The 22,518-nt window shown below is 41.3% G+C and overlaps 4 protein-coding genes across 4 annotated transcripts in view; 2 read left to right on the top strand and 2 right to left on the bottom strand. All coding sequences in view use genetic code 11, as the record gives it.

Moving 5' to 3' along the window:
- Nucleotides 1-1,414: 1,414 nt before the first annotated feature.
- On the top strand, nt 1,415-2,545 carry EGR_01632 (5-hydroxytryptamine receptor 2B; the record flags this gene model as incomplete). The annotated part of the gene is made up of 1 exon (XM_024490881.1): nt 1,415-2,545. One exon carries the CDS (start codon nt 1,415-1,417, stop codon nt 2,543-2,545), a length of 1,131 nt encoding a protein of 376 aa, XP_024354746.1.
- Nucleotides 2,546-3,469: 924 nt separating this feature from the next.
- EGR_01631 (39S ribosomal protein L15) lies at nt 3,470-11,351 on the bottom strand (the record flags this gene model as incomplete). The annotated part of the gene is made up of 14 exons (XM_024490880.1): nt 3,470-3,553; nt 4,973-5,101; nt 5,554-5,772; nt 6,419-6,613; nt 6,650-6,818; nt 6,859-7,004; nt 7,581-7,666; nt 8,507-8,604; nt 8,660-9,267; nt 9,352-9,569; nt 9,694-9,898; nt 10,074-10,763; nt 10,838-10,947; nt 11,153-11,351. 14 exons carry the CDS (start codon nt 11,349-11,351, stop codon nt 3,470-3,472), a joined length of 3,156 nt encoding a protein of 1,051 aa, XP_024354745.1.
- Nucleotides 11,352-11,904: 553 nt separating this feature from the next.
- On the top strand, nt 11,905-14,650 carry EGR_01630 (DNA-directed RNA polymerases I and III subunit RPAC1; the record flags this gene model as incomplete). The annotated part of the gene is made up of 6 exons (XM_024490879.1): nt 11,905-12,389; nt 12,509-12,797; nt 12,912-13,211; nt 13,519-13,667; nt 14,368-14,444; nt 14,520-14,650. The coding sequence occupies 6 exons, from the start codon at nt 11,905-11,907 to the stop codon at nt 14,648-14,650; spliced, it is 1,431 nt and encodes a 476-aa protein (XP_024354744.1).
- A 2,877-nt stretch (nt 14,651-17,527) lies between these two features.
- The window catches only part of EGR_01629 (Zinc transporter), a gene marked incomplete at both ends in the record, with an annotated part of 13,001 nt that continues 8,010 nt past the window's right edge, over nt 17,528-22,518 (bottom strand). Inside the window, 3 exons of the mRNA XM_024490878.1 lie at nt 17,528-17,725; nt 19,401-19,676; nt 20,022-20,110. Coding sequence (XP_024354743.1) covers nt 17,528-17,725; nt 19,401-19,676; nt 20,022-20,110 — 563 coding nt within the window. The remainder of the gene's footprint in view (nt 17,726-19,400; nt 19,677-20,021; nt 20,111-22,518) is intronic.

Genomic DNA, 22,518 nt, shown 5'->3' with positions numbered 1-22,518 from the left:
GATATTTTGCAGGAACTTCACTTATCAATTTGATTGCTTTATAAGAACACACCCTATGGCGTGGAAGTCACATAATCAACCACCAGATCTGCTCTTTGAGAAGATAGCACTATTATAGACAACAACTGCATTTAGACTTGTAGGGTAAACTTAAAAAGCACCTTATTTAAGAAGCTATAGTGTAAAGATGGCTGACAGAACGCTATGGTGGAGAAACTAATCACGTCCACGACTATGGCATAGCGCTTGGAAATTGCGTGAGATTAGCTTTAGCCAGCAAGCTTAGTCAATTTAACGTCATCAACCGCCTTTCGGTAGTGATGGCTGGAGTTCTTATTCTTACCTTAAGTTCACAAAGTCAGCAGCAATCACCCAAAGGTTTCTCAAGACTCACCACTTCTTTATTTTGTTCTCTAATTAATCTGCATTTGTTTCGGCCTGCATTCGGTATCTCGCTCCCGTCAGGCCCCGAATTTCACGCATTTAAAATAATTTCTTCAACTTCCTATCAAATTGAGAAGCCCAAGTTCCGCAAAATAAAAAAGGCGCAAATAAATAATAACCACTTGCTCTGAATAAAACTGCAGTAAAGTTGATCCGTCCTTCTATAAAGTATATTTAACAAGTACTGGTTTAATTAAAAGGGACCAGGAATACTATGAATTGCTGATGACGTGACCGTTTGCGAGCATCCTGGCAGCAATTTTGGTTAACGTGCACCACTTTATTAGTGAATTCGTCATTAGAATTTAAGAAAACTAGGCAAGTGCCCCGTGTTGCTTTTTACAACAAGCGGTTGTGTATGTGAAAAATGTGTGTGGTAAGAGAGTATCCTTAGCAGGGTTAAAAATGGCTTTTTTAACAACTCTTCACATAGAAATTTACCAAAGCCTGCTCTACCGACAAGTTTAGGAAAGGTAGGAGCATGACATAGTACAAAATTCAAATTTTTAAGCCTTGCAATGCAGCAATTTTTTGCGAAATTATTAAAGTGGTGTCAAGAGAATATCTGCGAGACTGATGGCAGATAGGCATTTAAACATACTATCCTTTCAAATTGCCTATCATTATTAAGTTATACTATGCAAAGTGCTTATAACGCCCTTCCATTGCCGCTTAACCTAAACTGAATAAGCATAATATCCATGTTTACCTGTATTCATTCGAAATTACAGACAAGGACACAAAATAAATTCACAATTTGACTTAGATAACCGGGATTTTATAGAGACCTGCATTTTGATCTCACGTCTAGGTATGCTCATCACTCAGGACACTTAGTAATTAATTAAAATCCATGCATTTATGCCTGGAATACCAGGTGATGAGGGTTCGTTTAATGATGTGGACATACTGATAACTCTCCCAGATACTTATCCGGTAAGTTATTTTTATTCACACAGGGTCAACTAGTATGAACTCTTACCTGGAAATATTCTGTCTCTTCTCAACTTACCTTGATACATTGTTCTGCAATTTGGCGCTGCTGCATGCCTTTTGTTCCGGTCTTGACTCCTATCTCCGCCTCTCCTGCCGAAGAAGGAATACTGAGACTGTTAGCTTGAAGTCTGGAAGACATGCAACACTTTGGCTTAAAATTAGTTCGCCATGGTTCGTTTCCGGCCTCCTGGCCATTGCTCAACTCGCCGTCAGCGATCGCGGTCTAGCCTACCTTTCGAAAGACTGCCAACGCCAGTTCCTCTCCGCATTTACCAACCAACTAGAGTCTACCTGCATAGTTACTGATCCTAGTTTCCTCATACTGCGCACCTCAGTCGCATACGCGTTGCCCCTCACTGGTTGCCTCATACTCACGGGTCTTCAAGTGCGTTGCCTGCGTCGACTAAGATTCGTCCCACCTGAATACCCTCTAGAATCGAGCACGAATCCACCCATTCCAAGAGACGTCACTCTAGAGACCCTTGCTCCACTCACCGAAACAGTGAAGCCAAACTCCACTGGCGCCATAGAAACAGTTCATGAGTGTCCCAGGCACGGCAGAATCGCTTACGATCCAGAGGCGGTGATGTTTGATGACTTCCGGGGTGGATACCAGGAAAAACGCACTGTTCAGGACAGGTCTAATGTGGTATTGGTGAGCCGGTGGTTACAAACGTACCGCGGGGAGCAACTAGCAGTGGCAGTAAACATGGTCTCGTGCATAGTCGCAGTCGGTGTCTGGTCACCACTCATTCTCTCCAGTCTGGCTTACGGACTTTGCCACACATCAGAGAACTCGCGCTTTATGGAGCAGCCCCTCTACCACATTCCAGGTGTTGACCTGTCCAAGTATCGTCCAGCTCAGTGCTTTATCCAGGTGGCTGCCTCGCGGTTGGCGGACTTCCGGTGGTGGGTGTACGCCAGCATAGGGCTGCTTCTGCCAATAGCTCTTCTTCTAATGGACAGGGGCCTAAGAAGGGCTTGCTGGCGCTCCCTCGGTCTGAGAGCACCCTCACTGGGAAGGAGAAAGACCCTTCAAAGATACGAGATGGCTACGCATAACGCCAATACAGTGATTCCATCCACGTCAAGTGCCGTTTATTAGTCGCAATCCAGTCATTTCCTCTAATCTAACACCATATTTTCTACCCTTGCGTGTATGTTTATTTTAGTGTTGTAAATTAATTTTATTTTATAGTAGCAAATTTACATATTTGTACTACACCTACATTTAAAGGCGCATAAGGTAATATTTCTGTTCAGATGGAACACCTCGTTAAGCATCTTTGCATTCTTTGGTTCATGGGAAATGCAGGTGGCATTCTTTAGAGAGTAATTTTACTGCCTTCATGAGGGCAAAGGAACTTGTATGGCATAAACAAAAACATTACAAAGCTTTCAGATGTATTCCCACTGTGTGCAGACTAACGCAGTTAGGAAGCCACCATCTACCACGCGTAAAACAATTCTAGACGTTGGTTCGCTTAAACCTCAAAGATTGCCATTCGAAACGCAGTTCCTTAAAATGTTTAGTTTCTTAATTTAAACGCTATCTATTGCGCTGGCGATATTCAAGATTAGTTTTTCCGGAGTTGTATCCAATTATGTGGATAGGTTTTAAGCGAAATCATTCCTTTTACCGATGTCTTCAGGACAGAAAATTTTAAGTCAAAAGCAACATTATTGTGCCTAACAAGATAATTAGGAAGTGATATTATCTGGTAGACAGATAGATGTAAAATCAAAAAAATTAAAGGCTCCAAATTAGAAGGATAACTTGATGAAGGTAAACATTTTTTCCTTACACCACAGGCCAACTTAACTGAGATTCTGGGACATTTCAGTAAAGCACATTTCATTTTCAAAAGTGATGCCTTGCTTAAGTGAACGGCTATTTGCTGTGAACATTTCGTATGCCGACCTAAATAAGCCCGAGAACTATCAAGAAGAAATGGATAATTTCTTGTAACGTGTTTCAAATCGCTTCTGTTATTGAACATAAATATTATCTCTTAGCGATGTTAAACAGTCAGACGATGGGAATTGAAACCTCTGTGTGGGCTAAACAAAAGGCCATGACGGACGAAACACCCCCCAGGCCGTCTGACGCTGACTGTGAAATGAATCCGCGTATGAATAACTCAGACTCAGAGGACAGGCAAGATAGGGCAACATTCGAAGTCATGTGACAGTACTACTAGGCTGGAACGTACGCAATGAATGTCCGTCGATGAAAGAAAATGTTAAAGGAATCCAGTGCTGGATGAACCATTCGGTTTTTTTCGCAACAGCTATTATATCCACCCTCTCCCTTGATTGGTCATAAATATCAGTACAGTCACAATGCAGGATGGGCACTGAAAAGTGCCTATTGATCAATTTCCACGACACAAATTGCCCGAAAAATTACGCATACACTGAATAACCCTTGGCTAAGGTGGGTTCCTAGGGTCTATGCGAAAGTGAGAATTTGATTAGTGCCCTAGTAAGAACAAGTACCACAATGGTCCGCTTGCATTAGCATCTAGGTAAAAAATTGGTATTTTATTGGCAATGAAAATGGTTAAATGGGGGATACTACAAGTAAAAACAGCGGTCGGAGATTGGAGCCGGTAAAAAGTGGCATTCCAGCAATGCATAAACAAATATCAGTGGAAGGTTGGTTACATTAATCACCACTGGACAATGCGAGTCCTCCGAACCTATTTTACTGCCTAGCTTTCAGATTATCATAAAAAAGGTGTTAAAATTTTGACACGAAGAAAGTCCGTGCATTAATTCATCAATTACTTAAATTATTACCGAAACAAACGGCTGCTAGAAGACGCGCAAATGTATTATTAGATGGAAAATTTGAGATGAGATAGAAGAGCTGTTAACGAAACAGCTACGTACAGTAGGAGTTCGAAAGCAGAGCAGCGGCGCCAAATATAGTTAGCAAGTCCTCAGGCAAAAAACGAATCCCGAAATAGGGTCAACCCTCAGTCAAAACTCACCACTGGAAGACACTTGGACATGCGAGAGACTGACAACTTAAGTGTCTCGTGCAATTAGCACGGTCACAATCACTTGAAACTCAAAAGCCATCCCAAAGAGGTGGCAGAAGTCGGAGAGACTGATAATCAGGTGAAAAAACCAGTAGATGGCCAAGTACGGAGAGATGACTCCAAAACAGGTATCTACGTTATTCACAGCATCTGTGCAAAGAAATAATTTTCAAGAGCACATTGAGGTGCAGGTAAGACACTTCAATGGTGCCGCCTCAGTCCCAATAGCAGAGGCAAAACGAGATATGTTTGCATCGTACTGCGAACCACATTAATGAAAGCTGGGGCTTGAACAAACTATTCCATCGTATGCATGGTGCTCAATAGACGCGGCACTAGTTAATCACGATCTAGTTCACCCTCTGTCAGATTAGAATACCCGTATCGTTCTATTTAACAAGAACAGCATCCACGGAATATAGTCGGACGAGACCGTATCACACTCCGGATCGGCATTACAGAGCTTTTAAGTAGAACCTGCATACGCCAGCACCCCAAGCTTCCTCTTCGTAACCCTCAATGCCGCTGGATGTCCTCACAGCGGCAAGAGTGGGTGCACAAATGAGGAGTAGCATGTATTCACCGTGACCATTTGCAACCTTCGAAGGTATTCGCTAAACCAGCTAGAAACAGTGAGGAGGTACGATGGATATAGCACCCTAGAAGGAGATTGCCCATTCCTATAATATTGAATCCAGAATGTTCTTTTTTTTGGAAAAAACACGACATGTAGAAAATTTGCATAAATTTAAGAGATAGAAATCTTAAACGCCAACAATGATTCATAACCCACTCAGAAATTTAGACGATTGTTAAGAGCAGATGCTCAACGATGAGGACAGCATTCACTTTACGCCTAGTTGTCAAAAAGTGCTTATCCAGAAACTATGATGTATCCCCATAAAAAAACAAGGGCAACATCACGGCTAAAAACGGTCTTAGATAATCGGCAGTGTTGTAACACGATTCAATTGGCCTAAAAGCATTAACGTACTATGTACAGAAGGTTCAGATGTTAATTCTTATAGAAATTTTCGTGTTGAGGGCTATCAATCGGTTTGATGACTGCCTTGTCTGCCAGACTGACAAGCCAGCCGGGTTCGAGTCCATGAAAGATGCGCCAGGGCTCCTTTCGAATGGAAAGAAGGTCCTTATGCGGACTGGAGGCAATGTCCACCGGAGCGTAGCCGTACTTTTGGGCCAGCCAAACACGTGCATCCGCAATCTCCTCCGGACTAGCCAGATAGCCGCGGTTGGCACTACTTGTGTAGTACTCGAGAGCGTCCTAGTGTGATTGAATTAATTCAATAGCATTGAGTAGTGTCGGAATAATTAAACAATGATATGAATAGAAGAGGCAGCAACTTCAAAATATTGTGAATTACTGCTAAGAATACGGATATTTGCTAAGTTCGTTGATACACTGAGATGACACTGCTACCGTTTAAGAATTATTTTACCGAATTTTAAAGCAGTAAAATTACATACAAATAAACACAATTGGAATACGCCAACGGTACTACTGAAAGCTTGCCATAGGAATTATGTCCCCGTAGATTGATACTAAGCCTATACCTGTGAGTAGAAAAGACTGCAAAGGCTGATGGTAGTATTTATTTCTGCTTTTTAAATGCAGAACGCAATAGAAAAACCAATGGACCAAATAAACTTAGCAACTTTTTTCTTAAAAGTATTTAAAATATAAAACAGTGTCAATGTCTATTCTCAAAAAAGAATTACGGTTCCCCGTGCAGTTAAAACCATTTAAACACGGGTAAGCCACATCCAAAAAAGCTCTTAATAAACCGCAGATAATACTACAATAAAAACGAGCCAGTTTGTGGGTCGGTTCTTAAACACCCCATTTGTTTAAGGCAAACTACGGGCGTGAAAGAATGAATGCTGAAAGAAGAAACACGACAATGATTTACAAGTGGAGGTTTCTTGCCACGCGGTATAGGAAGACCTTTCTCAAAAAAAGCGTAAGGATCAGCCTTGGCAAACACCGAAAGTAGATCGTAGTATCGAGTTGTGATGGCACCTCCGACCCTCTCCACGGCTGCAATAACTAATTCACTGGCGTACTGCACTTCAATATTTACCGGAGTCACGAACGCATCCACGCCCTAAGAGGTAAGAGAAAAATGGCCTTTGAGACTCACCTCTTCCGTCAAGTGAAATCCGTAGTGCCGCTCATTGTCTGCATCCAAGTGGAAGAGGCCAGTGTTACATATTGTCGATATATCGATTGGGTGATTGGGATCAATACGAGACAAATCAATCAAGCGCTGCAGGTCGAGAAGTGAAAGACGAGCCAAAGGGCGTCGAGACCTTAGAGAAGAGATTTTATGAGTAAAACGAAGGCAAATACAAGTGATTTTCGTTGTAAGGCTCCTTGGGTACAGTTATATAGAACGGTGTTCGATCTCTAAGAGTGCCAAGAGGTTGCCAGCACTGAAACTGACTCATGCCTCGGTGACCGAGACCACGCTTCTTACGTTGAAGCCCATGGTATTTCTAAATAAGACGTCATTATTAAGCCAAATAACAAGTAACAGAACTGAGAACATCGATACACATGCAGAATACTTAGTGCTATTAGAATGGTAGCCAAAAATATTGGTGATCATCGATCAGTGACAAGAAAAAAGGGGCACATACATTCCATCAAAGATTTGTCTAATAAATCTGTTTCAGTAACGTGTTGATAAAGTATTCGAACGTAATAACAATACAGATCAGAAATTACTGCAGTAGAGAAAATAGATTTTAGTGCAGATGAATCCACACCAAAGAATCATTATAAATCCAGGAGAAAAAGAACCTAACGACAGTGATATTTAACAGTTCGAGAACACTTTACCAGAACCGCAACACTAAACAAACCGTCCATTTGGCTACAACAAACACTTAAATTAAGAAAAGATATCACTCATCTATTGACAACTCAAATACGTAGGAGAAGTGAGTGTCAAATATAATGAAGGAGGTAATGAGGTGCAAAAACACGTGAGATTGACAACATGAAGACAGTAGATGACCAGAATCTATTGATTATTGGCGCCGAAATACATTTCACTACCAGTAACCCACGGGTAATTTGCTGTAAGGAAGATCCTTAACGTTATAGGCGGAAACCCTCGGATAATTCCGAAGCGCAAGTAAAGCCTTCTCGACACCTGCCATAATTACTAGTTATTCAAAGCCACCAAAACTCTAGCAGCAACTACTGTTTACCAATTGGTTCAAGGCATTCAAAACTGCTACATAATTTTAAGAAACAGACTAAGCAAATAAGTGCGAGTTTGTGATGATTGATAAGCGTGTCACAAAACCCTTATTATCGTCATCTGATTCAGCTACACATGCTTGACATATTGGAAAGACTACAAATGCGCGACTCCTAACAACGAATGTGTAATACATTGGTTGTTTAATTCTACTTTCTGGTAAAGGGTCAACCTGTTTCTTAGCCATTGTACCTTCGCCGGGTAGGTTGGCCTCCGGCCCTCGACAGTAGCCTTAGCCTCTGCCGTTTTGACTATATATACATTCTGCCCCAGCACTGCCTCATTTCGTCCTCAGGGAAGCCTAGGAACGCTGCAAATGCATGCTTTTGCAAAGATTAATCCACTTCATGTTTTGACATAACTTCTAGAACAGGTTAAACTGCGTATCTGCACCTTGAAACCAGTACGACAGGGCTTAGGGCCGCTGGCAGGAGGCCAGTCGGCTTGGAGGAGCCCCAACCGGTCTACCACCAGGACAGGCAAGCAAATAATTAAAGCGTTGCAGACACTTAGACCAGCTTGGAGGTGAACACTCCCAACACTCCACGACAGCAAAACCCCAAATACCCAAACGGCCCCACCAAACCCCACTCGCGCATCCAAACTCCCCTAGGAAAGAGGTCCCACCCCACCTTACAGTCTAACTACTTCAATGTAAACCGCCTCTTTCGTGGCAGACTTTATTACGAATCCTTCCATTAAAAATAGTTAAAAAACATTCAATTTCACACTCCGACGTCTGATGCTCCATACTCGCTTGGCAGTTGCGAGAGCGTATGGGATTCACTGGGACAGCTACCACCTCGTAAGATTGCCGCAGCCCTAGTCTGAACCAAAAGTGTGCTCAAACTCATCAGCAGGAATTGAGCAGCTTCATCGTACCTTCCAAACAGGCGAAGAGTGGCCTTCAGCTCGGCGACAATAGCACCCAGCGCCTCAATTTGCTTCCTTCCCATAGTCGCCGGATCTAGATGAGGCTTTAACTGTCCAAGCAGGTGAAGTTTAAATTTGAGCGGTACATGAAATCCATTGCTGTTATCGCTCATGGAGAGGAGGTCGAGCACGGTGTGAGTTATTACCTCAGCGTTATTGGCATTGAGTTGGCAATGCAGTTCAGAGTATCGAGATATGAATGCAAATTCGGGAGAGACGACCAGCGGTGTGAGCCAGGGTTGTGTTCGCTGAGAAGCTGGACCTCGATTCTCGCCACTGGAGAGGCATGTTACTATGCTGGCCACCTCTTTTACTACCTTCCAGGGATCCACATCAGCACATTTATTCGACATGCTGTATGAGAGGGTTCGAGTGACTATGTGAGCAATCAGCTGCACATCCTGGGCAACTATAGCCCATCCTAGAGCTGAGCAGATGGCAGGTGTATTGATGGTGACGAGGGAAGGATGTGAGTGAGACAACCGCATGCGCGTTTTGGTACGTGCAATCTCGCCAACGACCCCGTGAAGCTGATGTTTCTTTGCCAGCTGAATCAACTAAGGAGGCATAGGAATAGGCGCATAAGTCGTTATGCAAACCACAGTAGAAATTGGACCATAATGGACCATATCAATGCGTACGTTTTGAGTGAGATGGTTGGTGGTCGGCTTGGTCCGCTGCAAAAGCGAGACCTGGACGGCCCGAGCAGTAGGTTGCAGTGTCGTACAGTGATCCAAATAGCCCAAGGCCACACTAAGCAGGCTTGCATCCGCAGCCAGATTCTCTGCGTATCTCATCAAGAAAAAGTCAGGCATGGATGAGACTAAATGTACCGTTCTGGACCCTTTCCCACTCAAATCTTCGTTGAAGGAATAAAAAAGCAAGAATGTTATTCGACTTACAAGCCCAAGACCCCAAACCCAGAATAGGATGCATAAGAGAAAAACTGAGGCATCGAAATAACAAATCAAGCATTTGATTACCGCCGTCAGCACTTTCAGGTTTCAAATTGAGGTGCTCTGAGGAGCACCGAGCCGAATCGATACCATTAAAGCAATCTGGAAGAAGATGTTTCACGAGATTGGCGAAGTGGGCAACCATCCACCAGTTATTAAATTTTTCACTCAGTGTAAACACCACGGAAAGAATGTCTTCAGCAAATATATGCTTGATCACCTCATCTATAACCTAAAAATTAAAAACACGACCAATTATTTGTGACCTTAGAAAAATGGGCCAATTTGAAGTCAAACTGAAAACAGAAATTATTTTACCACTAAACTACTCAGAATTAGCTATAAACAAAATTTATGGTGAATTTGAAGAGAAAAACTGTATTTGTACATACAATATGATGCCTTACTGTAGAGAAAGAGTGTGCTTCCGAATGATGGCTTAAAACAATTTCGAAGTTGGACATAAAGTGCTCTAGCACGGCGAAAAGAGATGAATGGTCCACAAAGTGATGAGTGTAAAAAAGCCACCCGACGAATTGGAAGTACCAATCTCCACATGCGTCCACCACTCGCGGATCGTTCCAACAGTCATTACGACCGGCCAAAATCGAAAGAATTAGAATGAGGTATTCCGTATCGATGTCATCTGATCGTGAATTATTTCGCGTCTCCTCTATCAGACGAACATTACAGACACTTTGCCAGTGATGCCACGCTTTCTCAAAACAACCTCCCTTCTGCCAGGTTGCTAAAGTTAGAGGATAACGTAAGCGCAAGAAACACAACATACCGTCCACAACAATGGAATTTAAGTCCTCAAGCGGCATTGAGACCAAAAGCTGACGAATATCCCGGAAAAGGCCAGAGTTGGCCTTATGATGTGACGCCAACAAAGCGGACACTTCCATTGGCCGCACTTGTGATGTTAATGACAAGGCAGTTGACCAAAATACCCGCTCAGAATCATTAGTGAGTTTAAGTAAACCTCCTTTAGAGTGGGATTTTTCAAGTAGATTGCGAGCCACGTTGATGGCTTCTTGAGATTGGACAAAGTACCAGTCAGATAAGGCTGAGGTAAGCTTGCCTGGAGTGAGACTCTTAAGGAATTGGAGCGGGTACACAGATACACACATAGAGAAAACAAAGATAATAAAGACAAGGGAACCCATACCTGCAAAATTACGACCTCAGATAAATGCCATAATAATTCGAAGGTTTTAACAAGATCTCCATCGGCAGTCAGCGACACAAGTTTTTCAGCTGGCAGATTATCACAAACACCTAATTAATAAGTCAACCACACAGAAGCAATTAACTGAGAAATCCATAGATCTCCTGGTAACACATAGCTAGTAACGCTCGATATTGATGGCTCAAGCGCAAAAGACTGAAGATATGCATGTTTAAGAGACCTACTCTGGTGGATCTTTGCACACTTGAGAGACTCGAAAAATATCTGAATGTGAAGAAGAAAGCAAAAACCAACCATAAGATGCTCGAATAAGCCTTAGCATAAACGCGTTCTTTTTGGCTGATGCAAAAGGCTGAACTTCATACAATGTAGCATCAAGGCTAGATCCTAGAGAACTTTGAAAAACGGTAATCTTCTGCGAAGATGACCATGCAAAACTCAATGGACCCTGTAGAGCAACGGTACATAGATCACCCGTCATCCCAGAAGGCATCCGCACACTAGTTTTAAATTCGTAAGGTCACCGTGATAGGAATAAACAGAACCCAGTGAAAATACTGCATTAATTTGTGTGATACTAAGAGCATACTCCCAAAATAATAGGTTGCTATAACGGGTTACTACGCGAAATATGGAGGATGATAGCTAAGAGCCAATTCTTACAAATTATTGGCAATAAAATATCAAACAGAAACTAAAGACCAAGGTAAGAGAATCCAATTTTTAAAGGAAAGGTTTTAGTTCAAAGAGATCATTCTGCGAAATAGAATTCATTTGCAAGGAAGTAGATTAGGCTTATCCGTAAAATATTTAAAACTAGGCCTAAGTAAACTTGTTTCATAAAGTTTAATGCATGCATTTGACTACACTTTTTAAGCATACTTGTCAGATTCCTAGGTCTAAATTTCTGGCGACAAAAGAAAATAGCAAACAATTCATTATTCTGATGCCAAGGGATTTTATTTTATCTGATCTTAAAGTACCTGCCTAATTTCCATGCTTCTCCGTGCGGTTGCTGCGTTTAGCTATCGTGCATTGTATTCGGCATGACTGACAAATTTGGCCCTTCTATTGCTGTAAAACAGCATGGTCTTTCGTTTATCCCTTCTGCCCCACAAAAATGGGATGTCGATATTTTCATCAGCGAGTTCCAAGTCGTCGTCACATCATTTACTCCAGAGACTATTGAGTTTGATATGATTAGTATTGATTGCACGTTTGCTAATTCCATTCGCCGGATTCTTGTCTCTGAGGTGCCTTCATTCGCCATCGATCGGGTGTATTTATATCAAAATACGTCTGTTATTGCGGACGAGACATTCTGTCACCGCTTAGGCTTAGTACCGTTAAATGTGGACCCTGATAAAATGAGTTTTTGCTCAACTGATTTGCCTGATACCGACGACCTAAGTGGATTCGATCCGAATAGTCATCTGATATTCGATTTGAACGTAAAGGCTGCAAGACCCTCCTCCGAAGGAAATAGCGATAGCCAACCCAAGGAAAGCTTTCAATCTTTCCCTCTGTACAGGTAGGTCATGTGTGAGGTTGAACATGCATGCTTATTTTTTTGTGTCCCTATCATAATGCTCGATATTCTTAAGTGTGTTTGAATTTTGTTTCTGGACTGTGCATAAAGTCAAATTTTAGTTCGAGCCTCACTTGGGTACCGTTACCTGGCCAAGAAGATGCCTTTAAAAATGAGGGTGCAAGTTATCCTGCTCCTGTTAGTAGAAAAGTTCTGCTCAATAAATTGGGACCTGGTGACGAAATAATGGCCCGATGTCTAGCCGTTAAAGGTGTGGGTCGTGACCACGCCAAGTTTTCTCCCGTTTCGGCCGCCTTCTACAAGCTTTTGCCGTCGATCGAAATTAATGGAGTAGTGCGTGGTGATCTTGCAAAAAAGTTGCAGAGAAGTTTTGCTAAAGGAGTTATTGATGTAAGAGTGCATTATTGCTTATTATTTTGTCACTGCACACAGTCATGCCTTGTTTTTTTTGAAGGGTAATTGTAATCTGGAAATCCACGAACCAATATTTTAAATGATTTTCAGGTGGATCCTCGAACACAAGTAGCAAGTGTGGCGGACGCACGGTTGGACAATGGATCTAGAGAGCACTTAAGACATCCGGACTTGGCCAGCATAGTGCACGTCTTCCTCAATCCACGCCACTTCATTTTTACAGTGGAAAGCATTGCTCCCGGTTATCGTCCACCAGATACGCTTGTCAAATCTGCCATCGATGTGATGCTTTCGAAATGTGCGCACTATCTTACCATTGTGGGAAAGCCGGGCTTTGCTGCTAGTCCACTGAGTGATCCGAATGTGGAGATTGGCGGGGGAGAATTACCCGTACATTATCTTACTTTTTATGTAGATAAGTATGGAGGCTTAGCATTTCAAGCCTCAGTTTGGGCTTTCATTGCGTTTATCTTGAAATTGGGGGCATTAAAAACCCTACTTTCACGCTAAGTATTCACATCTGAAATGCCACTGTTTCACTTTTTCGGAAGCAAATCTTAAAAAATATGGCCTTTATGCTCATGACATGTTCGAATATTTATTCATAAGATTCTGCTCTCGTAAGTGTCGTGTTGCGCTTATTTAATGTTCTGACCATGAATGATGCGGTGAGCAGCCTGCTTTTTCCGTTCGACAGGGTGAGGAAGCCGCGAAAACTTCACTAAATGGGCGCGCAGTCGGCCTAGATGTCGCTTTTGTCTCGAATGATTTGCGCAGGGCGACCTTCCGTTTCACGGGGGAAGATCACACTCTCGGGGCTCCTCTTCGCTACTGCATTCTCCGTAGGTAATTGAAGTAGCTGAATAGTTTATTCAGGGTCATTTTACAGAAAACAATCACGTTAAAATGTTATCCCGCAACATTGCAGCAGATTCTGTTATGCGCACAGAATGCAATGGGATGCTCTGCTGCGCCATGCTTCAAATTATGCCTAGTTTTATTTGTTCTAGCCAGTTATTTTCCGATACCATTTATTTTGAGGCCAGCCAGAGCTTGGTTCGATTTGTGCCAGTCCTAGGCTGTGCCGGGTGTGTCCAACTCCGGTCGTCACGCACATGCTTCTGCGTAGAGAAACGTTATTTGACAGATGAAGTGTTTTTCAACGGTGTAGAACATGGACACCATTATGTCGAGTTATTTACTCAAAATCAGCACGTTTCATGATGCTAACAGATATTTTCGAATTTAGTGAATGGTTTTACGTAACTGTAGTTGATAAACCTTGGGTAAGTTAGATAATGGATTATCGTCCTTTTCCCCTGAATTCCTGTGGGAACAGCCATTTGTCGACACTGATTGTAAGTTTATTTTAGGTGGTATGGAGAAAATTGTCATACATTTAATCACAAGTCATTTTTTGTCTGTATTTCGGGTCTAATCCAGCTGGCCTGTCCAATAGCCACAACTTAAATGTTAAAACAGCAAATGCGAAGACGTTTTTCGCCACACCATCCTTCGACTGTGTTCGCACTTTTCACTCTTTTAGTGAGGCAGTGAAGCTTTGTGGATACTGCCAGCCTCATCCGTTGGAGGACTCGATAACTTTCGAAATTCAGAGCCGAGGTATTTGCCTGTTCGCAGCGCCTCATTATTTACTGGGAATGTTTTTACCTATTTGTCACAACTTTTCTTTCATAGACGAAATGGCAGTGACTATTCTCCGAAATGGCTTATACTGCCTTCGTGCATGTTTTGAACACATCAAACGTAAATTCAAATCAGCAATGAAAAAGGCGCAGAAGCAGGCTTCCAAATCTACACCTGACTGAATTGTTTGCCAAAATTTTGTACAGCTTTTGCAACTTTAATATGTATCTGCGTCATGCTTTGAAAGTTTTTATCTTTTTGATTGGGGCCATTAAGTTTTTAAAGCTTGTTTTTCCCCTAGTTTTGGTTATATTTTATCTTTAAGAACATTTACTGTCGACTACGGTAATGCTTCGCACTTATCCACATCACTGCGGGTACTCTACATGAGGTTACGTTCCCTTTAAGTGCTTTTCTTAAGGACGCTAATATGAAATTCAGAGGGAGCGAAGGTGCTTCCCTATCAGGGTAAATGTTTGAGTTAAGTTATGCTTGAGATTTCCTTTTTACAGGCGGGAATATCAGACGCTACGAATCCAGAGTTTCCTATTCCGAAAGTGGCGGTGGTTCTCGCTCGAAATTAACTGCTTCATTTGCAGATTCCAAAGTGTTCAGCGTTTTGAGCACAACCTGAGCTTGTATGAAGAAGGGGTGATATAATGAATGAGACGCTACTTGTTTGCCTAATCATAATTAATTTTACCTGATTAGAGTAATGCGGTGCGGGAAAAATCAAGGGCGATATTTGTAAGTTCAATGGACGGAGGTGACAAGTCTGAATAATTGCTTTCGCGTATGCGAGGGGTGTAAGCTCGCACAATCTGCTTTTCACAACGGATCAGCTAATTGGAAGGGACGTAAACAGTTTCAACATAATACACTTCTAATCTGACAGGAAGCAATGCTTCCGATTCTTACACTGCTTTTTGTTCCTCGGATGTGCGAGAAATTTTCCCTCCCGACAGGCTTAGTAACAAGTAAAAGCCGTTAGTTGGCGTTTACCATGACGTCAGAAGCTCTCATTTCGATTGATGGACCCCATCATGGGTAAGACTGTTTTATTTACACTGCGCCTAGATGACCCAGATTGTCGTTTCAAAATACATCACTTTTGATGATTGCAAAACAGGGTAGGAATGGAGAAGCTTCAAATACAGGTTACCACTTAACGTAGCAAATACATTCTTCTTCAGGCATGCTCAATGCAGATGCATGATTTGATTTGCGATCAAATACCACAAAATTGTGCATCCTACTTGACAGACAGGACGATTCATCATCAGCAGTTTTGGTGATTGATTCGTGTGAAGGAGTTGCTTTGTGTCACTATGTAATCCTCTGGACATCGAAAACGTGTGAAGTTTTGGGCATAGATTTACAAGCACAATTAACAAATTTTGCTGCTGAAAAGCACAATACAATTTTGTGAATACGAAGGCAAAGGGATAGTGCAAATTCCAATTTACAAAGCAGCAGCCACTCCAGCTAAAACACATCTATTCCAAATATTTGAAATCATTGAAGACACACTCGAATCCGAAGCATAACTAGTCATCAGTGCTTTTACTTGGAATTAAACTCAATATTAACTCCTCTCCGAAAGCTTGTTCGGCATTCATTTAGTAGGGTGTTACGTAACTTGGGTTGCCTTTTTGGACATGAAGTGACAATTTGTCATTGTTGAAGTGCGGCAAAGTACATTCGGTACCGTCAAAAAACCAATAAATTCTCGCAAATTTTATTCGAGGTTCTGGAATTGGGTAAATTTAAAAAGCGCATCATTAAACGTTTAACAGTTTAATGCATAAAGAAGCGATCCTTGACCGGCAGAATGTGACGAACCTAAACGCTTCTGGTAGCGCTTTTATCCGTACATTGTTGCCACTTCGAGTCTTTCATTGTGATAGGAGGTTGCTCACCATGTCCAGTAATAGCCACCGTAGTATTTTACTTGTGATTTCTTGTTAAATGACCAAATGTGACATTTGCGTCAATAGCTTTCATCTTTGCGCTTTGAACTACGATAGCCATTGCGATAAGGGCGTAGTAAAGTAGTAATTTTGGTGAATATTAATTTGAAACCAAATGGTCTTAATCATTACGTGCGTGCTGTATAGGAATCAAAAATATCAAACCACTACTTCAAGAAAATGACATCAAATAGCCCTTAAAGCAAGATACTAAATGCTAAACTCGTATAAATACATGGAAGAAGATCCGTACCATTAGAAGAAATATTAGAGCACAGATTTCCATCAAAATATGCTATAATACTAGTGGTACCACGACGCTTCTGGATGGCTGCACCAACTAGTGGATGAATGAAATTAATCTCAGCCTCTAACGTGAAATTATGCTTGTATGATCTGTTAAAGCCTTCTGAGTTTATCCTATTGAATTCATTTGCTTTTCGAATAAGATTTTAGCAAGCCACCGCTACTTGACTGAACACATCCGCTTAAATTACAGCTTGTGACTGGTTTCCAAACTGAATTTTCGCGGAGTTTACGTATTACTTTTAGCTTCCAGTCACTGATATAATCAACGAATATAAAAATACAGATGTGTGCCTCACAAAAGCTCCATTAAGTCGAAAATTTAGAGCAAATTGTCGTGTATCCTCCCTTAAACATCCTACCGCTTCAAATCCGACCAGTCACCCCCAATTCATCCATTCATCCTCGGGGTCACTACGGTACTTAAGTGCGTATAAGACTGGCTCTTCGTCATACTGCCTTGGAAATATGCTAAATGAACCTCTTTACTGTTTACTCCAAATAAGGTTCATGGTACGGACCAGGTTACGTAAGATACGTGGTGTTTTTGGACCTAGGTTTGTTTACGATTTTAGATTCAGTGCAAACTCGAAGTGCAAATATTTTAAAAAATATTAAAATTCAAGCACAATTCATCATGATCGACAGGCACCAAGAACGGAATAGCATGCAAATTAAAAATGAAAGTTTGGGTGATTTTGGGCAATGGAACATAATTGGGTACATAAAAGGTTTGGAGGAATTAAACGCCAAACGTAGTATCAAAGAAAATAGTTTGTCTAGTTAGACGGGAGTCTGATCATCATAGTCTTTGAAAGACGTCGCGTCCGATGCAGTGCTTTCGTCCAGAGTTCTGAGAGTGGAATTCGTCTTCTTTACCTTTCTGCCAACGCTTGGGCAACAGCGTCGTCTACAATCTACACTGCGACCCAGACCGCAGTTAATAAGGCACTCTTCCGGTAGCTCTTGTACCGTCGCAAGCTAAATGAAAGAAACAGCTTTTATTAATACAAGAGTGCTCAGTGGTCCATTTTAAAGCCACTAAACCTCATTATGAAGTGATCCACTGGTTCATTTACGATACTGATTTTTGCAGACCATTAGTATCAAATTTGTGCAGAAATAGGAGGTTGTGTAATGTTTAAAAAAGTTGGCTAATTTCAAAATGTCTCATGCCATGAGGTAAAATGCGTGATTTGGGTAATGGTAACTTATCCATTTTAGAAGTTTAAAAGAATTTTTAAACTCTCAAATCGTACCACATAGTCACTGATCTATAAGAGAAGTTGAACTAAAAATCATAAATAATTCTTGTTAACAAGTGTACTTCACTGGATTTGAATTACCAGAGTCAAAATACATACCAACACCCAGCAAGCTGCAAGTCATCTGAGTCCTCAAGCTCACTGTTATGACAGGAACTCTGGCCCACACCGCAAACCGAGATTCGACTACCATATTTTACAGTACTGGGGATCTAAGTAACATTGAACTTGAGGCTTCATGAATTATCTCTCCAGGATGCCACTTTAATTACTCTTTGGGAAACGACAAATTCGCTACTTTGTGTGCGAAGCGACAGAAGAGCATTGGAAACTTAGGCTCGTAGGTGGCAATAACACTACAATTAATGCGGTCAATTACGCGTACAGGTGATTCAAAATCCTGATCGCCACTCCAAAGTACTATCACATCAAATGCATCAAGACAGGACAGGCTGTAACAACTTAGTACTCAAAATATGGTATATAAAGTAGCCAGTAATTTCACGTAACTAATTTACCGTCCTTTTTGGATGGACAGATTTACAAGACACTGCAGCTTGATTCGGGAACCAGTCGCCAAATTGGAAAAAAAAGATTAAAATTTTATGGCAGCCCCCAAAACAATACCATCTACAACAAGCTGTTAGAGCTTAAAGCATGCTAAACAGATTCCCATTGACTTATCATAAAGACCAAAATAAACGAAGTTTAGAAATAAACATTGAAATAACACCCTCTGGAGGACACAGCAAGTGGCTTGAAGAGTTAACCCGTCTGCGACAAGTAAAGGACTCACTTACGATGATTCCGTCTCTTCACACAAATAACATTAGTAAACTTCTCCCGACTGCTCCCTATGTAGGATTAATACCATCCTAGGTTGATGTGCGCGAACCCAAGATTGGGACTTGTCCCTAAATCCCCGCTCCATAAAATCCGCATCGCACAAATTACTTAAGTCTACTTGCAGGCTCTGCGAACATGTCTGAAACCGTGCCACAAATGTATAGTAATTTAGTTTCTGAAGGTTATCGTGCAGAAAAAAAGGGTAGAAAGGAGAAGCGCGAGAAAGAGCAAAGAGAGTAAGGAGAAGTATACAAATACACAAATGAGTAAGGGAGTGAGGTTGGAGTAAAAGTAAACGCAGCGAGGAAATTGGGCGAAGGTTGAGCTAATATAGAGGTTTCTATTCGCACGGATTGGAAGGGTGACAAGGACCTGGAAACGCGGCGATTGCACATTATTAAGAAAGAACATCTGCTCAAGTGAAAATATCCCCGAAATGGGTAAGTAGTAGGGAAGACATCCAGAAACTGGTGGAGTGTGGAAGGGAGAAGGCGGGAGAGGCAGTAAATGTGCTAAAAGTAGTTGTTTTTAGTGGATGTGTGAACAGAGGGCTCGTTCTGTGCCTGGAGCCGGTTCAACTCAATGGGACTGGTTTTCTGTGTGCTATCAGCAACCGCATTTGCGAGATTGGTAGTGGTGAAGACAGGGACATCGTTTTTGGAGGTCTGGAGGAGGACAGGCACAGGTGAGGTGTTGACATTGGCGTGAGCATCATTCCCTGAGGCACCCACATCGGGCAGCTGTGGGCAGCAGGAGTCGGAGCAGCATTTCTGATTCGGTCCACAGTCGTAGAGACAGGTCTCGGGATTTTGCTCTATATTCTGAAGGTGTGCAGGGGAAAGGCATTAAGACGGATGCAAATCAATGCAAGAGTGTACAGGATATATTTGATTCGGGGGATGAAGGAGAGGGAAGGGGAGGAAGGGAAAACGCGAGCAGAAACACAAGCACTAATCACTTTACAGTATAAAAAATATTGCATTTGAAAAAGAGTCCATAACACGCAAAAATAAACACTCTTTTGAAGGTAGAAGGCTCAAACAAGAAAATTTCTCAAGAAAAGACAAATTCGGCACAAATTACACGCTGTAACATGGCAACAGACGGCGGTAATAGAATAGTCTGATAAGGTTACGACTACTATAGAAATACATAAATACACTCACATCTTCAAATTCTGGTTGGATGGTGGTACAGTGGATATTGTATTCGTGAAACAACTGTTTCACCCGTCGAGCCACTATCGTGTACTCCGCTACACAAGCAAGAAAAACATGAAATGGTAAAGCAGACAAATAAGATTCAAGTTTAATAATCAGGTAAAATAAAATCAGCAAGTGTTTTAGGCTAAAAATACCATAGAACCATTAAAAAAAAGTTTGACGGTGAAATAAATAACCAATGACGAATACCGAACTGCTTGATAATCAATGTAATCACATAAAAATCAAATTAGTGAGTTTTAAGCTGATTGTTTTTACAATTATGCACTGACTACCGATCTGACAGGAAAAGAAACTCAGTACAATAGAAACAATGCTATAGGTGAAGTGAAGATAGCCAAGTATGCATATGGTTGAATCTGTTCTTGCCTACAATATGGGTGGCGGAGAGCTGAGGAAATTGGGTGCATAGCACATCAGCATGGACAATTTCAGTAACGCAAAATTCTCCCATACACAACTTTTATTGAGGTACAAAATATCAATAAAAATCAAGGGTATGAGCACATAGATGAAGGAATTCTACAATGACCCAAGGCTAGCCTAAGCTTTAAATTTAGCGTAGGTGGATGGAGGTCAGCGAATCATGGCGAATGTTTTCTGGTAGCAATACCAAAACTTGAACTCATTTGCAATCAATTTTAAAAGCGTAGATTGCAGGATTCTGGTATAAGAATGGAATACGGTGCGAAGAGTAGACGTGTGGAGGAACTTACAGCACAAACCTATGGAGACAGGGGGAGATAAGTGGACAAAGCTGGGGTTAAAAAGGGAGAAATCAATCAGTCGGGATTACAAAGAAGGCAATTACACAAGCCCTTGCAGCAACTGAAACCTCGGTTTTTCGCGGCCCACTTTCATATTTCGATCAGGCAACTTGAATAGCTACAGTTAAGCCTGGAATATAGCAACAAGTCACACCTAAAGCTGGATCGCTATGTATTTACGTTACATAAGAAAAGTGGCTGTTAGAGTTCTCGCATTTTTGCAGTAGAAAAGTGCTCCAAACCCTTTAAAAATCTATTATACATTCTGTAAAAAACACATGGACATTTTTATAGTGTTTTAGAAGCCAACTATAAGCGTCACCAATCGAAAAATGAGTAAAAAAGGAATTCAAACCAATTAAAATTGTGGAGAAATCTTTTAACTCCAAACTATTTGATTAGTTTTCAACGAAAAAATGAGGCCCTATATAAAGCTAGCAAATTCCCATTTTTATATAATTGCTATCCGTTTAATACTGTTCCATTTTAATTCAAACAGAGGTGATGCTTAGTAATGCAAACTACAGCGCCCTAGATAACGATGCTTTGAACAAAATACCTAAAATACGATGGTATCTAATGTAACCTCAATTGTTCTCTTTCCCGGTCTCGCACATACACACGAAGGTGTAGAAAATCGACACAAGTGAGAATACGCGACGATCAGCACCACCTAACCTTGATCCACGACTGAGTACTTCGTGAGCACTATTTAAAAAGTAACACCCATAAATGAGAAATATTTCACAACGAGAGCGGAAGCTGCACCTGATACAAAGTAATTGATTTGGTGCTGCACAGAACTAAAACATAAACCTCACAGGAACAAAAACAAACAGACCAAAGTTCAAACCTGGCTATAAATGGATTATTGATGACAGATCGTTGACAGATAATGGCAAACAAGTGGCATGGAATCCTTTTCTTGCCGAGATGCAACATAAGTTGCACAAATGTGTGCACACGGCAGGTGGTGCCATGGAGGGCAGAAAAGAGGTATGTAATTTGGAACACAGATGACTGGTATTCGTGATAAAACATTGACAAATTAATACAATATAAACGAAAAAGCCATATAAGGAGGTGAATAATTTGAGGGCTAAGAAGACCAATCAGTGACTGAAATGTAATGTCAGATTGTATCAATTTATGAAAATGTTCTGACTTTAATGATAACATATAGTGTAATTAAACAAGACCGAAACGATAGGTGGGAACAAAAGACCAGGTTTAACAAATTTGCTAATTATAAATCCACCAATAGGAGGAAACTACACAGATAAAAACGTTGTTGTTCAGAGATCTTTATTGTAGCTAAAACATTTCATAAAAAACAAGCACACTACATCTGAAGATACTACTATGGGCCTTACCTAGTGAACGTTAAGAGAACTAAAACGAAAATGTATCCATTGCTGGACAAGCGCATTAACGTTATTATTTCCCCCCTTGCAGTCCATCTGATGACGGCAAGCAACCACTCTGGGATATCTTATGGAAATGGAAGCGCTACATAGCTTAAGGAATCATTCGGTCTACAATCTGATAAATAACATTTACATTATCCAAAAGTCCCACAAAGAATAGAAAGTAGGAGTAGCAACGAAACTAGATGAGATAGCATGCAAAAGAATAGACGTAAGTGTAACGATATACCATAATATGTGGATGAG

This window comes from Echinococcus granulosus (genome assembly GCF_000524195.1).
Source record: "Echinococcus granulosus chromosome Unknown EG_S00006, whole genome shotgun sequence".
In the NCBI taxonomy this organism is placed as follows: Eukaryota; Metazoa; Platyhelminthes; class Cestoda; order Cyclophyllidea; family Taeniidae; genus Echinococcus; species Echinococcus granulosus.
Note: the sequence above shows the minus strand (reverse complement) of the source record. Positions and strands in the feature narration are given on the sequence as shown.